The sequence below is a fragment of the Hyperolius riggenbachi genome, chromosome 3, assembly GCF_040937935.1.
Source record: "Hyperolius riggenbachi isolate aHypRig1 chromosome 3, aHypRig1.pri, whole genome shotgun sequence".
Lineage (NCBI taxonomy): Eukaryota > Metazoa > Chordata > Amphibia > Anura > Hyperoliidae > Hyperolius > Hyperolius riggenbachi.
Window position 1 is genome coordinate 125,645,778 of NC_090648.1, and position 18,398 is coordinate 125,664,175.

The 18,398-nt window shown below is 45.5% G+C and overlaps 2 protein-coding genes across 4 annotated transcripts in view; both read right to left on the reverse strand.

Annotated features, from left to right (window-relative positions):
• SLC4A5 (solute carrier family 4 member 5) overlaps positions 1-18,398 on the reverse strand; it is a 184,851-nt gene that overhangs the window by 152,223 nt on the left and 14,230 nt on the right. The window lies entirely within an intron of this gene.
• On the reverse strand, positions 698-17,397 carry LOC137562222 (uncharacterized). Its single transcript, XM_068273554.1, has 3 exons — positions 17,391-17,397; positions 11,472-12,209; positions 698-786 (listed from the first exon to the last, which is right to left on the reverse strand). The coding sequence occupies exons 1-3, from the start codon at positions 17,395-17,397 to the stop codon at positions 698-700; spliced, it is 834 nt and encodes a 277-aa protein (XP_068129655.1).

The following is an 18,398-nucleotide window of genomic DNA, read 5'->3' on the forward strand; positions in this document are numbered from 1 at the left end:
TTTGTATAACCATTGTATCAATAGCTGCTGATGTCAATAGGCAATACCAGCCTTACATGTTTGTAATTTTCTTGTACTTTACCTTTCTAATACAATGTTTGAGCAAATCACTACCTGGTGTGCGGATCATTTTATATTGATTCTGAATACTACATGCCTCATCACCATGGTGACCACTCTAGAAACGTTATTAAAGACAGGAGATAAGCTTAGTGAATTAAGGCCAATGTGTGAAAATAACACCTAGGAGAAAACTCAGGAAAAACAGTTGATTGCATGTGGGCCAGTGCCTCATGAAGTGGTTGATCCTCGATGCAATGTACCTCCCAGAAGACAAAGGGCCCTTGTCAGTTTGTTCACACTGAACATGCCAATAATTCTGGCAACAATTTATCTGATAATACACTTACACTTAAATGTACTGCAAACTATACACAAATGATCTCTTCACATATTCAAACTAAGCAGTCTTTCCTCTCTGGAAATTTGAGTTCAATATCTGAAAAGATTTATAATTTTAGTGCCCGAAGGCCAACTTTCTTGTTGCTCCCTTTTCCTAAGCAGCCATGTACAGCCCTCCTCTTCCATGTGTAGCATTCATGTAGAGAAGCCTCTCTCTTTCATATATAGCTCTCTTGTGTGGCAGCATCCCTTTTCCTTGTGTTGCTTCCCTTTTCAATGTGCAGACTCCCCTTCTTCAATGTCCAGCTTCCTTGTTCAGCTGCCCCGCCCTTGGGTTGCAGCCGCCCAAGGCCCGGACCTTTCCAGAAATCCTGCTCTGCTTTGCTTATGAGCACAACTGTGTTCATTTATGATTCCAAATGTGAATATTATCTTGTTAAATCAATCATTTTGGAGATCTCATTGTCTGTGGTCAGCATAAGAGAAGACCAAGTACCTGGGGAGCAGCTTGAGTTGAAAAGTTTAGCTCAGTGCTGGCTTTTTATACACATGAACTAAAATAACACGAGTTTACTGAAAACGTTTGCTATCAGTCCATTGTCCTCGGTCACAAGTGATCATTGTGCAATAATTAAGCCGCCAGTCTGCTGTGCAGTGTGCCTGACTTGATGCCATTCATGCAGGCGGGAATCTTTTTGTCACCACCAGGATTACTAAAGCAAATACGGCAAAGCTAACAAAATGCACATCTTCACAGATTTATTATTTTTTTTGTATTCCTTTGTGGCGCTAGAGATACTTCAAGTCCAGTAATCTGTATACATGAATCCAACCTCTCCGAGATCAATGCAGATTTCCACTCCGCTGGGCACGTGGTTTATTTGTTTTAAACAATACTGGTAATTAGTTTCTGGGAAATATGTATTGACCTTCACACATGGCGACTGGCTTATAATGGTGACTTGTTGTGACACTATAATCAATGTGTGCCCGGGGTAACTATGCTGCGCGCTAGCTGCACTGGGCATCACATGCTTTTATAAGCAGTCATAGTACGTGTTCCATTGAAGGAAAATTCACGTGTACATTACAAGAGCGCAACTACAAAACAATCCAATCCGGTAGAAGGGAGCACATAGATTGAAGATGGATTTTTTTCTGAAAGGCTTAAAATAACTTGTAGTGACTTTTAAGAGGGTCAGGTCAGGTTAAATAACTTATTTTTTCAAAATGTCTTACAGTACTTCTAAGCCCAGTTCCAGGAAATGAATGGTGTAGAAACTTTGGGGGATTTTTATTGATGGCTGTGGCCCGTATGCAATTAACTTTTTCTCCGGAGTTTTCTCCTTGCTGATCATTTTTCATCTTCTATAAAGAATAACTTTTCGGCACTTTGCACTTAACTTTTTTTATTTTTATGCAATTGAAAAAGTACCAAAAAGTAGGTGGAAAAGTGCCATCAAAATTAGGGCCCGTTCACACTGCACGCGTTTCCAGCCGCGTTTTGGAAACGCGTGCAGGTGGCCAAAACGCACGACATCAGACATTGCATAGAGTGCAATGTCTGATGTTCACACTGCATGCGTTCCGGACCTGTGCGGTCCGGGGACGCATGCTGCACGCAGATTTTGCAAAAACGCGTGGCTGTCCCATTCACTTTCAGTGATGGGGTCAGCCACGCAACGCACACAAACGCGGATGGCCATGCGTTCGTACGCGTTGCGGTCCGCACGCGTTTCCGCACGCATGGCCATCCGCATTTCTGATCTGAACGGGCCCTAAGTACTTTCTTGCTTGCTAGTGAAGGAAAAGGCATGTTATTGAAAAATTTGAAAATATCATGTTGGAGAAAATTCAGGAGAAAAAGTTATTTGCATATGGGCCCGTGTCTCTGTTGAAGAGATTTTCTGTCAGTTCAGCCTTTATTGAATTAACTTTTTCTCCAATGTTTTCACCTTGGTGATATTTTCCCATCTTAATAATAAAATACCTTTTAAAGAGACACTGAAGTGAAAAAAAATATATGATATAATGAATTGGTTGTGTACTATGAATAATTACTAGAAGATTAGCAGCAAAGAAAATATTCTAATATTTTTATTTTCAGGTATATAGTGTTTTTTCTAACATTGCATCATTCAATAATATGTGCAGATTACACAACACTCAGCATTCAAAATGATTCTTTCAGAGCAGTCTGTGAACTAATGACCTCTCCTCTGGCAGAGAAAAAGAAAACAGTTGAGATAATAAAAGTCAGATAACAGCCCTCTCCACGACTTTGAAAGTCATAGAGCTTAATGGCTTTTTTGCATAGAGATAACAACTGGAGTTTCTTAACTCTTCCTGTACTGGAAACAATTAGACTGATGTATCTGATCTTAATGTTTTATTTCTTAGCTGTACTACACATACAAATCATAATATCATAATTTTTTTTTCGTTTCAGTGTCTCTTTAACCACTTCGTCCTCCTTGACGTATAAAAACGTCAAGGAGGACAGGCGCGCTCCCGCGCGCTCCCGCGGCCGATCGCGCACGCGCACTCCCGGCCGCGGAGTCGGTAGCCACGGAATCAATGTATCGGGCTAGGGAGCCCGAACATTGATTCCTCTCCCCCGCTGAAAAAGCGACAGCTTCTCTCGGAAGCTTCGCTCTTTCTGAAGCTGTGTCCCTCTAAGCGTACATTGTATGCTTAGAGTGACGTCATGTAAAAAAATCGAGATTGCCATCTTGTGGCCAAAAAGTAAAACTACAAGTAAATGCCCAAAAACATTACAATACACCAATATTTCCCCAAATAAAACACTTTTATATCCCACCCTCCCAAAAATGCCCACATAAAATGTTTAATAAAAAAAAAACAAAAAAAACATTACTATAAAAAAAAAAAAAAAAACATAAATATTTACCTAAGGGTCTAAACTTTTTAAATATCTATGTAAAGATGAAATATTTCTCTCTATTTTTTTTTTATAAGCTTGTAAATAGTGATGTATGCAAAACAGAAAAAATGCTCTTTTATTTCCAAATAAAATATTGTCGCGATACATTGTGATAGGGACATAATTTAAATGGTGAAATAACCGTGACAAATGGGCAATAACAATACGTAGGTTTTAATTATGGAGGCATGTATTATTTTAAAACTATAATGGCCGAAAACTGACAAATAATGAATTTTTTCATTTTTTTTCTTATTCTTCCTGTTAAAATGCATTTACAGTAAAGTGGCTCTTAGCAAAATGTACCCCCCAAAGAAAGCCTAATTGGTGGCGGAAAAAACAAGATATAGATCAGTTCATTGTGATAAGTAGTGATAAAGTTATAGGCTAATGAATGGGAGATGAACATTGCTCAGATGCATAAGCTGAAAACGACTGAGATGTTAAGTGGTTAAGCCACCAAGAGGCAAAAAAAAACCACACAATAATTTTGACGGTACTTTTCGGCCTTGTTTACATTGTTTTCCGATCGCATTAGCGTTGGGCATTTTTTGACACTTTTTTTGCGATTTCTGCGTGTTGGGCATTTATGGTAAGCGTTTTTGTAACCGCTTCTTTGGGCGTTTTGCAATTTTTAAGTGTCCTAGGCCTTATCTCTAAAGGGGAAAGGACCTAAAAATCCCGGAAACACTTCAGAATTTAAATTGACAGGGAAAAGAACTCCAGCAAAATCGCTGGCAAAAGCGCTTTTTCTAGCGCTTTGCGCTTTTCCTATACCTCCCATTACCGCAAAGTCGCCCCGAAAATGGTCCATGCAGCGCTTTTCAGATCGGAAAGCGAACAGAATGCCCCAATCTGAACTGGCGCGTAGCAAAGCATGCTGTAAGCGCTTTCAGGGCGATTTTGAAAAATCGCCAGCGCTTAAAAAAAAGTAAAAGTGCCTCTAATGTGAGCAAACCCTTCCACCTACTTTTTGATACTGTTTCAATTGCAGAATGCTGAAAAGTTATTTTACACAGAAAATAAAAAAGTTATTTCCTAGGAGAAAACGCAAGAGAAAATGTGAATTGAATAAGGGCCTTCCTGTCTCTGTAGCCTCATCCTACAGAAAATGTTTCTTGTCAATTTTATTTTTTGTTATATTTAATCCAGTTGGGAAGCCTGGAGCTTTTTATCATTTATTCCTTCCAGTATATTTTAGATTTGACATATCTATAGGTGTGACAGTTCATTAATTAGGCCTTAAAGGGAACCTAAAGCGAGAGGTATATGGAGGCTGCCATATTTCTTTTCTTTTAAGCAATACCAGTTGCCTGGCTGTCCAGCTGATCCTCCACCTCTAATACTTTTAGCCATAGCCCCTCAACAAGCATGTAGCAGATCAAGTGTTTCTGACATTTTTTGTCAAATCTGACAAGATTGGCTGCATGCACGTTTCTGGTGTTGTTCAAACACCACTGCAGCCAAACAGAGCAGTAGGGCTGCCAGGCAACTGGTACTGTTTAAAAGGAAATAAATATGGCAGCCTCCATAAACGTCTCGCTTCATGTTCCCTTTTATTGTCATGCCACACAAATCAAAATTGTTGATTTACAAAGGCAAATAGTAAATTGTATTGTGATGCTCACAAAGTAAGACGTGATCACATCTTACCAGGAAGCAAGCGGCTACAATGTGCAGGAACCCTGAGTTGCCGCACTGTCTTGTGCATCGGGAGTAATACCTGGCTACACTGATGTGACCAAAGCAACAGTGCATGCACTCACCCTTTTCATCGCCACAGATTGCACTGACAATGCCTAGTAGTGGGCAGGCTGCCACAACATTTATTAGGTGCATATGTGGTTGCCCTGCAGTATGATCTATGGTGATCCCTTTTTTTCACAGCACCATGTGAGCACCGCAACACTATAACAAACCTAAAATGGCATAGTATAGCTAATTGCATTAATGAGGCCCTGCTTACAGGGGCGTAACTAGAAATCACTGGGCCCCCCTGCGAATATTTGGATGGGCCCCCCCCCATAGGTGCCAAATAATCGTAATGGGGCAGCGTTTCACTGTAAATTAATTGTAAAGTGGGCAGCATTTTACCAGACAATCGTAATGTGGGCCAGAAAATCGTAATGTGGGCAGAGTTCACCAGAAAATCGTAATGTGGGCCTTTAGAAAATCATAATGTGGGCAGAGTTCACCAGAAAATCGTAATGTGGGCACCAGTCACCAGAAAATAGTAACGTGAGCAGCAGTCACCAGAAAATTGTAACGTGGGCAGCATTCACCAGACAATCGTAATGTGGGCAGCGTTCACCAGAATATCGTAATGTGGGACAGAAAATCGTAATGTGGGCAGAGTTCACCAGAAAATTGTAACATGGACAGCATTCACCAGACAATCGTAACTTGGGCAGTGTTCACCAGAAAATCGTAATGTGGGCCAAAAAATCGTAATGTGGGCAGCGTTCACCAGAAAATCGTAATGTGGACAGCATTCACCAGACAATCGTAACGTGGGCAGTGTTCACCAGAAAATCGTAATGTGGGCCAGAAAATCGTAATGTGGGCAGAGTTCACCAGAAAATCGCCATGTGGGCAGCAGTCACCAGAAAATTGCAATGTGGGCATCAGTCACCAGAAAATCATAATGTGGGCAGCAGACACCAGAAAATCGCAATGTGGGCAGCAGACACCTGAAAATCGCAATGTGGGCAGCAGTGACCAGAAAATCGTAATGTGGGCAGCAGTCACCAGAAAATTGCAATGTGGGCATCAGTCACCAGAAAATCCTAATGTGGGCAGCAGTCACCAGAATATTGTAATGTGGGCAGCAGTCACCAGAAAATCCTAATGTGGGCAGCAGTCAGTCACCAGAATGTCGTAATGTGGGCAGCAGACACCAGAAAATCCTAATGTGGGCAGCAGTCACCAGAAAATCCTTATGTGGGCAGCAGTCACCAGAAAAATCGCAATGTGGGCAGCAGTCACCAGAAAATCGCAATGTGGGCAGCAGTCACCAGAAAATCCTAATGTGGGCAGCATACACCAGAAAATCGTAATGTGGGCAGCAGACACCAGAAAATCGCAATGTGGGCAGCAGACACCTGAAAATCGCAATGTGGGCAGCAGACACCTGAAAATCGCAATGTGGGCAGCAGACACCTGAAAATCGTAATGTGGGCAGCAGACACCTGAAAATCGTAATGAGGGCAGCAGACACCTGAAAATCGCAATGTGGGCAGCAGTGACCAGAAAATCGCAATGTGGGCAGCAGTGACCAGAAAATCGTAATGTGGGCAGCAGACACCAGAAAATCACAATGTGGGCAGCAGACACCTGAAAATCGTAATGTGGGCAGCAGACACCAGAAAATCGCAATGTGGGCAGCAGACACCAGAAAATCGCAATGTGGGCAGCAGACACCAGAAAATCCTAATGTGGGCAGCAGACACCTGAAAATCGTAATGTGGGCAGCAGACACCAGAAAATCGTAATGTGGGCAGCAGACACCTGAAAATCGTAATGTGGGCAGCAGACACGAGAAAATCATAATGTGGGCAGCAGACACCAGAAAATCGCAATGTGGGCAGCAGTGACCAGAAAATCGCAATGTGGGCAGCAGTGACCAGAAAATCGTAATGTGGGCAGCAGACACCAGAAAATCGCAATGTGGGCAGCAGACACCAGAAAATCGCAATGTGGGCAGCAGTGACCAGAAAATCGCAATGTGGGCAGCAGTGACCAGAAAATCGTAATGTGGGCAGCAGACACCAAAAATCGCAATGTGGGCAGCAGACACCAGAAAATCGCAATGTGGGCAGCAGTGACCAGAAAATCGTAATGTGGGCAGCAGACACCAGAAAATCATAATGTGGGCAGCAGACACCAGAAAATCGCAATGTGGGCAGCAGACACCTGAAAATCACAATGTGGGCAGCAGTGACCAGAAAATCATAATGTGGGCAGCAGACACCAGAAAATCATAATGTGGGCAGCAGACACCAGAAAATCCTTATGTGGGCAGCAGTCACCAGAAAAATCGCAATGTGGGCAGCAGTCACCAGAAAATCGCAATTTGGGCAGCAGTCACCAGAAAATCCTAATGTGGGCAGCATACACCAGAAAATCGTAATGTGGGCAGCAGACACCAGAAAATCGCAATGTGGGCAGCAGACACCTGAAAATCGCAATGTGGGCATCAGACACATGAAAATCGCAATGTGGGAAGCAGACACCTGAAAATCGTAATGTGGGCAGCAGACACCTGAAAATCGTAATGAGGGCAGCAGACACCTGAAAATCGCAATGTGGGCAGCAGTGACCAGAAAATCGCAATGTGGGCAGCAGTGACCAGAAAATCGTAATGTGGGCAGCAGACACCTGAAAATCACAATGTGGGCAGCAGACACCTGAAAATCGTAATGTGGGCAGCAGACACCAGAAAATCGCAATGTGGGCAGCAGACACCAGAAAATCGCAATGTGGGCAGCAGACACCTGAAAATCGTAATGTGGGCAGCAGACACCTGAAAATCGTAATGAGGGCAGCAGACACCTGAAAATCGCAATGTGGGCAGCAGTGACCAGAAAATCGCAATGTGGGCAGCAGTGACCAGAAAATCGTAATGTGGGCAGCAGACACCAGAAAATCACAATGTGGGCAGCAGACACCTGAAAATCGTAATGTGGGCAGCAGACACCAGAAAATCGCAATGTGGGCAGCAGACACCAGAAAATCGCAATGTGGGCAGCAGACACCAGAAAATCCTAATGTGGGCAGCAGACACCTGAAAATCGTAATGTGGGCAGCAGACACCAGAAAATCGTAATGTGGGCAGCAGACACCTGAAAATCGTAATGTGGGCAGCAGACACCAGAAAATCATAATGTGGGCAGCAGACACCAGAAAATCGCAATGTGGGCAGCAGTGACCAGAAAATCGCAATGTGGGCAGCAGTGACCAGAAAATCGTAATGTGGGCAGCAGACACCAGAAAATCGCAATGTGGGCAGCAGACACCAGAAAATCGCAATGTGGGCAGCAGTGACCAGAAAATCGCAATGTGGGCAGCAGTGACCAGAAAATCGTAATGTGGGCAGCAGACACCAAAAATCGCAATGTGGGCAGCAGACACCAGAAAATCGCAATGTGGGCAGCAGTGACCAGAAAATCGTAATGTGGGCAGCAGACACCAGAAAATCATAATGTGGGCAGCAGACACCAGAAAATCGCAATGTGGGCAGCAGACACCTGAAAATCACAATGTGGGCAGCAGTGACCAGAAAATCATAATGTGGGCAGCAGACACCAGAAAATCATAATGTGGGCAGCAGACACCAGAAAATCCTTATGTGGGCAGCAGTCACCAGAAAAATCGCAATGTGGGCAGCAGTCACCAGAAAATCGCAATGTGGGCAGCAGTCACCAGAAAATCCTAATGTGGGCAGCATACACCAGAAAATCGTAATGTGGGCAGCAGACACCAGAAAATCGCAATGTGGGCAGCAGACACCTGAAAATCGCAATGTGGGCATCAGACACCTGAAAATCGCAATGTGGGAAGCAGACACCTGAAAATCGTAATGTGGGCAGCAGACACCTGAAAATCGTAATGAGGGCAGCAGACACCTGAAAATCGCAATGTGGGCAGCAGTGACCAGAAAATCGCAATGTGGGCAGCAGTGACCAGAAAATCGTAATGTGGGCAGCAGACACCTGAAAATCACAATGTGGGCAGCAGACACCTGAAAATCGTAATGTGGGCAGCAGACACCAGAAAATCGCAATGTGGGCAGCAGACACCAGAAAATCGCAATGTGGGCAGCAGACACCAGAAAATCCTAATGTGGGCAGCAGACACCTGAAAATCGTAATGTGGGCAGCAGACACCTGAAAATCGTAATGTGGGCAGCAGACACCTGAAAATCGTAATGTGGGCAGCAGACACCAGAAAATCATAATGTGGGCAGCAGACACCAGAAAATCGCAATGTGGGCAGCAGTGACCAGAAAATCGCAATGTGGGCAGCAGTGACCAGAAAATCGTAATGTGGGCAGCAGACACCAGAAAATCGCAATGTGGGCAGCAGACACCAGAAAATCGCAATGTGGGCAGCAGTGACCAGAAAATCGCAATGTGGGCAGCAGTGACCAGAAAATCGCAATGTGGGCAGCAGTGACCAGAAAATCGTAATGTGGGCAGCAGACACCAGAAAATCGCAATGTGGGCAGCAGACACCAGAAAATCGCAATGTGGGCAGCAGTGACCAGAAAATCGTAATGTGGGCAGCAGACACCAGAAAATCATAATGTGGGCAGCAGACACCAGAAAATCGCAATGTGGGCAGCAGACACCTGAAAATCACAATGTGGGCAGCAGTGACCAGAAAATCGTAATGTGGGCAGCAGACACCTGAAAATCACAATGTGGGCAGCAGACACCTGAAAATCGTAATGTGGGCAGCAGACACCAGAAAATCGCAATGTGGGCAGCAGACACCAGAAAATCGCAATGTGGGCAGCAGACACCAGAAAATCCTAATGTGGGCAGCAGACACCTGAAAATCGTAATGTGGGCAGCAGACACCTGAAAATCGTAATGTGGGCAGCAGACACCTGAAAATCGTAATGTGGGCAGCAGACACCAGAAAATCATAATGTGGGCAGCAGACACCAGAAAATCGCAATGTGGGCAGCAGTGACCAGAAAATCGCAATGTGGGCAGCAGTGACCAGAAAATCGTAATGTGGGCAGCAGACACCAGAAAATCGCAATGTGGGCAGCAGACACCAGAAAATCGCAATGTGGGCAGCAGTGACCAGAAAATCGCAATGTGGGCAGCAGTGACCAGAAAATCGTAATGTGGGCAGCAGACACCAGAAAATCGCAATGTGGGCAGCAGACACCAGAAAATCGCAATGTGGGCAGCAGTGACCAGAAAATCGTAATGTGGGCAGCAGACACCAGAAAATCATAATGTGGGCAGCAGACACCAGAAAATCGCAATGTGGGCAGCAGACACCTGAAAATCACAATGTGGGCAGCAGTGACCAGAAAATCATAATGTGGGCAGCAGACACCAGAAAATCATAATGTGGGCAGCAGACACCAGAAAATCGCAATGTGGGCAGCAGACACCTGAAAATCACAATGTGGGCAGCAGTGACCAGAAAATCCTAATGTGGGCAGCAGACACCAGAAAATCCTAATGTGGGCAGCAGTCACCAGAAAATCGCAATGTGGGCAGCAGACACCAGAAAATCCTAATGTGTGCAGCAGACACCTGAAAATCACAATGTAGGCAGCAGACACTAGAAAAAAAAATGCACCTGTGAAAAAAAACCAATTCACTTACCTGACAGAAGTCTTCTCCTCTCCCGGCATCTGGCTCGCAGCTCCCCGAGTCCTCCTGCAGCACATCTCCCGCGCTGACAGGCAGAGTGCAGGGCTACGGCAAGATGGCTGCCGAAGCCCTGTACTAGAGACACAAATAGTCTCCAGTGTAGGGCTTCTTCGGCGGCCATCTTGCCGTAGCCCTGCTCTGCCTGCCGGAGACTATGCAGGCTGCTGGTGGAGCGGGGCTGCGGGGAATGAACTGGCGCAGCGTCTATTAGACGCTGCGGCCAGTTGAGCACCTTGCTGGGGGGTCCAGAGCAGCGCTCCCCCCACGCACAGTGAGCGGGCCCCAGAGAGCAGCCCCGGGCGGCCGGGGCCCCCCTGCGGCTGAGAGAGTCGCATCCCCGGCAGGTACGCCGGTGGTGACAGCCTTTCCTCCTCCGGGCCCCTGACTTGCTAGGGGCCCCCCTGCAACTGCAGGGGCTGCAGGGTCTATTCCTACGCCCCTGCCTGCTTATCAGGTGCCAAACTTAATGCACTGAATCCATTCCTAGAAGGGTTCTTACACTGGAATCTGGATGTTCCCTTAAATAATAAACTAGACCCACCTAGGTAGCTTTGAGAAATGGGTATTTTACAATACCTCACTTGTTTACCATAAAGGGTTAAATATATAAAAAATGCATACAATAAACATAGTTTTTAAAATCCTATATTTAAGTCCAACACTACTGTGGCGTAATCCCCGTCTGTTTTCCAGTAAGTTTTTTTTCCGCTCCTCATCTGTAATTCTACTTTTATCTGTGCTACTCAGTTCTTCATCTGTAATTCTTCTATTTTTATCTGTGCTACTCAGTTCTTCATCTGTAATTCTTCTATTTTTATCTGTGATACTCCGTTCTTCATCTGTAATTCTTCTATTTTTATCTGTGCTACTCAGTTCTTCATCTGTAATTCTTCTATTTTCATCTGTGCTACTCAGTTCTTCATCTGTAATTCTTCTATTTTCATCTGTGCTACTCAGTTCTTCATCTGTAATTCTTCTATTTTTATCTGTGATACTCCGTTCTTCATCTGTAATTCTTGTATTTTTATCTGTGCTACTCAGTTCTTCATCTGTAATTCTTCTATTCTTATCTGTGCTACTCAGTTCTTCATCTGTAATTCTTCTATTTTTATCTGTGCTGCTCTGTTCTTCATCTGTAATTCTTCTTTTCTTATCTGTGCTACTCAGTTCTTCATCTGTAATTCTTCTATTTTCATCTGTGCTACTCAGTTCTTCATCTGTAATTCTTCTATTTTCATCTGTGCTACTCAGTTCTTCATCTGTAATTCTTCTATTTTTATCTGTGATACTCCGTTCTTCATCTGTAATTCTTGTATTTTTATCTGTGCTACTCAGTTCTTCATCTGTAATTCTTCTATTCTTATCTGTGCTACTCAGTTCTTCATCTGTAATTCTTCTATTTTTATCTGTGCTGCTCTGTTCTTCATCAGTAATTCTATTTTTATCAGTGCTACTCAGTTCTTTATCTGTAATTTATCTGTTCTTCAGTTTTTCATCTGTAATTCTATTTTTATCTGTGTTCTTCGGTTCTTAAGGTAGCCATACACTGGTCAATTTGCCATCAGATTCGACCAACAGATAGATCCCTCTCTGATCGAATCTGATCAGAGAGGGATCGTATGGCTGCCTTTACTGCGAACAGATTGTGAGTCGATTTCAGCCTGAAACCGATTCACCATCTGCCGCTGTCGCCTGTCCCCCCTCCGCATACATTACATGAAGCCTGGTCTTGGGCATCTTCTCCACATCACGGCATCCGCGTATAACTTTCTGTCACTCCAGTGACAAAGGAAGTTCCAATAGAGCGCCCTCTATTTGTACTTCCGTTGTCACTGCAGTGACACAGGAAGTTATACACGGATGTCGTGATGCGGAAGCTGATGCGGAGAAGATGCCAGCCGGGAGCCGGGAGGTGATGCGGAGAAGATGCCGGGAGCCAGCTTCAGGTAATGTATACCTGCGTCGATCGTACGCCGCTAGCGATGCGCTCCCTACCCGCGGGCGATCGAGGGTAATTTCCCGCACGGAGGGATCGACAGGAACGATCTATTTCGGGATGAAATAGATCGAAATTTAGCGTTTAGTGTGAACGATGTGACAGCAGATTCGATCCCAGTGATCGAATCTGCTGTCGATCGGCGGGTAATCGGCCTAGTGTATGGCCAGCTTAAGTCTGAAATGTTCTAGACCAATAGGCATCCTCAGTGGGAATTCATAGAAGCCACTAAGGGAAATTCATATAAGCTTTTTGGGGGCTCATTTAAAATTTCCACTAAGCAGCCATATAGGTCTGTAAAAATGGGCCAAAAAAGTTGCTTGATAAAAAAAAAAATAGAAATTCTCGCTGGGGCTTATTTTAATTTGCTACTCAGAATTCCTATTGGTCCAAAAGATATATTTACACCGCAAACCATCCTTTGGTGTTCTAAAATGGCAGGCAAAGGAATTAACTATTCTGCTGTTGGTCAATCTTTATCATGTGATATAAAAAGCCAGGGAAACCACATGACAAACAGAGCAGGGAATCCTCCCCTCTGTATCCTGTGTCATGGGTAAACGCAGAGAAGATAAGAGAGGCACATTTCTGCACATCTCAATGCTTAAAACACCCCAGTCCAGTGGAGGCTTCCACCTACATAAATCAAATATTCTATTGTGAGGAGCTGCAAAGTGAAGTGTTGTTAGAGAGGTAGTTTATTTAAAGTTTATGAACATGGTCCATTTTCAGTGTTTAGAACAGCAGCAGCTCCTCCAGACACAATGCTTCTATGCTGTTGAGGGAATTTTATTTAAGGACCACTATCTTGGAAAATCGTAAAATTTAAAATTCAAACACATAAAATGTACATTTGATCCAGAGTAATGCCCTATAAATGTATTTTTTCTTGTGTTGCTGTCACCTACAGTAGGTAGTTAAAAATCTGACAGACCTGACAGGTTTTGGACTAGTCCATCTCCTCATAGGGGATGCTCAGGGTTTTCTTTTCTTTTCAAAAGCACCTACTGAATGGCAGTTGCTTTAAACACTGTGGAATTCTATGATCCAGAAAAATTATTCTTGACCACTTGAAGTGGCAATCTATCCTATACTATAAAATCTCTGTGTCGCTGCGTCCGTCCGTCCGTCTGTGCTTTTCAGCACTGCCCATGTGCAGGGACAAGACGCAGAGACACCGCCGAGAGCCGGAGGAGGACGGGGCCAGGAGGGGCGGGCGTGTGTGTGCGCACATGCGCGGCGCGCAGTGCATTAGGAACGGACCTAGCTCATTTTTAAATGGGCTTAGGCCCCTAGTAATATATAATGGTGTGTGCTGATATTGGCTCCCTCCTCATCATTAGTTTGCCAAGGTGGAAAATCTGTGGCTGACCACTATAGCAGTTACAGTTGCAGCTTACAGCGGTGCACCTCCTATTCATCCTACATCCTACAACACAGGTTCCCACACATTTCCAGGTTGTGTGCTACTTTGAAAATTACACATTGAAAGTGATCTACCTGATAGAATCTGCACATGTACAACGGCAGTCCATCAGTGATTACCACAAACCACAACTGCAGCACATGCACAGCGGCAGCCCATCAGTGATTACCACAAGCCACAACTGCAGCACATGCACAGCGGCAGCCCATCAGTGATTACCACAAGCCACAACTGCAGCACATGCACAGCAGCAGTCCATCAGTGATTACCACAAGCCACAACTGCAGCACATGCACAGTGGCAGCCCATCAGTGATTACCACAAGCCACAACTGCAGCAGCCGCACATGCACAGCGGCAGTCCATCAGTGATTACCACAAGCCACAACTGCAGCAGCAGCACATGCACAGCAGCAGTTCATCAGTGATTACCACAAGCCACAACTGCAGCACATGCACAGCGGCAGCCCATCAGTGATTACCACAAGCCACAACTGCAGCACATGCACAGCGGCAGCCCATCAGTGATTACCACAAGCCACAAATGCAGCACATGCATAGTGGCAGTCCATCAGTGATTACCACAAGCCACAAATGCAGCACATGCACAGCGGCAGTCCATCAGTGATTACCACAAGCCACAACTGCAGCACATGCACAGCGGCAGTCCATCAGTGATTACCACAAGCCACAACTGCAGCACATGCACAGCGGCAGCCCATCAGTGATTACCACAAGCCACAACCGCAGCACATGCACAGCGGCAGCCCATCAGTGATTACCACAAGCCACAACTGCAGCACATGTACAACGGCAGCCCATCAATGATTACCACAAGCCACAACTGCAGCACATGTACAACGGCAGCCCATCAGTGATTACCACAAGCCACAACTGCAGCACATGTACAACGGCAGCCCATCAGTGATTACCACAAGCCACAACTGCAGCACATGTACAACGGCAGCCCATCAGTGATTACCACAAGCCACAACTGCAGCACATGTACAACGGCAGCCCATCAGTGATTACCACAAGCCACAACTGCAGCACATGTACAACGGCAGTCCATCAGTGATTACCAGAAGCCACAACTGCAGCACATGTACAACGGCAGCCCATCAGTGATTACCACAAGCCACAACTGCAGCACATGTACAACGGAAGTCCATCAGTGATTACCACAAGCCACAACTGCAGCACATGCAGAGCGGCAGCCCATCAGTGATTACCACAAGCCACAACTGCAGCACATGCACAGCGGCAGCCCATCAGTGATTACCACAAGCCACAACTGCAGCACATGCACAACGGAAGTCCATCAGTGATTACCACAAGCCACAACTGCAGCACATGTACAACGGAAGTCCATCAGCGATTACCACAAGCCACAACTGCAGCACATGTACAGCGGCAGTCCATCAGTGATTACCACAAGCCACAACTGCAGCACATGTACAACGGCAGCCCATCAGTGATTACCACAAGCCACAACTGCAGCACATGTACAACGGCAGCCCATCAGTGATTACCACAAGCCACAACTGCAGCACATGTACAACGGCAGTCCATCAGTGATTACCAGAAGCCACAACTGCAGCACATGTACAACGGCAGCCCATCAGTGATTACCACAAGCCACAACTGCAGCACATGTACAACGGAAGTCCATCAGTGATTACCACAAGCCACAACTGCAGCACATGCAGAGCGGCAGCCCATCAGTGATTACCACAAGCCACAACTGCAGCACATGCACAGCGGCAGCCCATCAGTGATTACCACAAGCCACAACTGCAGCACATGTACAACGGAAGTCCATCAGTGATTACCACAAGCCACAACTGCAGCACATGTACAACGGAAGTCCATCAGCGATTACCACAAGCCACAACTGCAGCACATGTACAACGGAAGTCCATCAGCGATTACCACAAGCCACCAGTCAATTAGATGCATATCAGAGTCCTCCTCACTAAGTAAAATAAAACTGTGCATTACCAAATAGAGTCACAATAAAGAGCAGTATCACATGATGTTTCAAAATCCTCTACACTGCTGCACAAAACTTCAGGACAGCATATTGCACAAGTTATGTGCGGATAGATACCCAGGCTGCAGAAGCACTGCAATGACAGGACCACTTTGGCATCTTCAGCTAACAGCTACAAGTTGCAGAACTATTGCAACGCAATGCGGGGCGACAGAAGTAGCAAAATTGTCGCAAGCCCGATGCAAAATCTGCATTGCTTTGCTGCATGATCTGTGCCTACCGCATGGATTATGCAGCAATGAAAGTCTTTGATGGCAAATGGCTATGCGGCAAATGTAAATGAGCCATCGGTGTAGCAACGTGCATGCACAGAGTGATTGTAATCCAGTGACATACCTCCTGGCCAGCAGGGAGCAGCACTATGCATATTACCTTATCGGCGTTAGCACACTCTACTGCCGGGTCATGTGCATGTGGCAATAGTGCAGTGCGATCGTCCTGCCCCTGGCTTCCCTGCTACAAATGTGAAACCAGCCTAAATCTAATCAAATTGTAGTGAGTGGGTTGCAAAGAAAAGAGAAGATTTACCTTTGTTCACATCAGACAATTGACTTGAAAATCTGCCAAGTTCCAGTGTTGCAGTAATCTAAGAATAGATTGGGACCTTAAAGGGAACCAGAGATGAACGATTCACACAAAATAAACATATCAGTTGATAGCTTGTAAAGAATAAATGCTCTACCTGATAATTTCGCCACTCTGGTGTGCCTTTTTGAGTGTTTTTATTGCTCCAGGAAATATCCAATATGGCCGCCGGTTCATATCCCTTCTGCTTCCGGGGTATGAGTTGTTCTGGATGTGCTGTCTATGCATACCTCCCAACTTTTTGAGATGATAAACCGGGACACTTAAGCCACACCCCCTGACACACCCCTAGTCAAATATATATATATATATATATATATATATATATATATATATATATATATATATATAAATCTGCATAAATGAATAATAGGTCATTTATTAAAAAAATGTTAGAGAGAAGGGTCAGGGTGCCCATGGGTGTGGAGGGGAAAAAGAGGATCGAGGCGCCAGCCGGCGGATGCGGTGTGTTGTGTGGGATGCGGGTCTGGTATAAGATTGTCCGTCCCTCCCTCCCTTCCTCCGCATGTGGCCCCCAGTGTCCCCCTGTATGCAGAGATGACAGCGCAGCGGAGCAGGCAGTCTTACCATTCATTCTCGCATCCCGGGCATCGATCTTGCTTCAATCTACTTCCTGTGACGTCACAGGAAGCGGAGAAGACCAGATGCCCGCATCCCACACAACACACCGCATCCGCCGGCTGGCGCCTCGATCCTTTCTTCACCTCCGCTGCCTGCCAGGACACAAGGGGGGGTATCCCGGGACAGCGGGACCCCTCCCCCAACCCGTGACAGTCCCGACGAAATCGGGACGGTTGGGGCCCCTGGTCTAGGCTATATGAGACTATAGACAAGCAAGGCTGCTGCAGGCTTTCATCTGTCTGCTTTAAACTATTATTCTGGTATGCTGTGTGGCTGCCTGTAGGAAGTGTCTCTCATAGAAATGAAACTGCATACAGTAGATAATGACAGGCTGCACACTGCACACAGGTACACTGTTTCAGAGCTCCTTTCTCGGCAGCAGCAGCCCATCCCATGTCAACAGCTCTGAGTATGAAATCTGATCCAGGAGGTGGCAGGCTTGGGCTTGAAAAGACTCCACAGAAGAGTGACTCAGCTATAATGATTCCAGGTCAAACCTCGACTGAATAGTCGGTGGATTCTTATCACAGTTAATAACAGATAGATTAGACTGAGAAGAATAAGACTAAAAGCAGGGTAGGTGTTTACTGTCATGTTCCCACTGATAAATGTAATAAAATACATGAGGGTGCTTCGTCTCTGGTTCTCTTTAAAGGGCATCTGAAGTGAAAATAAACTCATGATATAATGTATTGTATGTGTTGCACAGCTAAGAAATAGAGCATAATGCTGGGCATACACGAGCAGTTTCATTCTTATCAATCGAGCTGCTGATGGCTCGATTGATAATATCCAACAGGTCCGATGACCCGCCAGATAGATATACCGCTCGATCCCCGCGGGATCGAGCGGCTGATAAGGCATGCCCACGGGGACGAGCGGGGATTGATCCGCGGCCACGCGCGGATGAGCGGTGACGCGCTGGCTCGATCCGGCGCATAAAACGCTCCGTGT

Bases quoted from the DNA above. Each gene is read 5' to 3' on its own strand.
- LOC137562222 (XM_068273554.1), bottom strand. The intron at 787-11,471 runs GTAGAATTACAG...TGTGCTCATAAG, and splicing joins ACTGAGTAGCACAGATAAAA to CAAAGCAGAGCAGGATTTCT.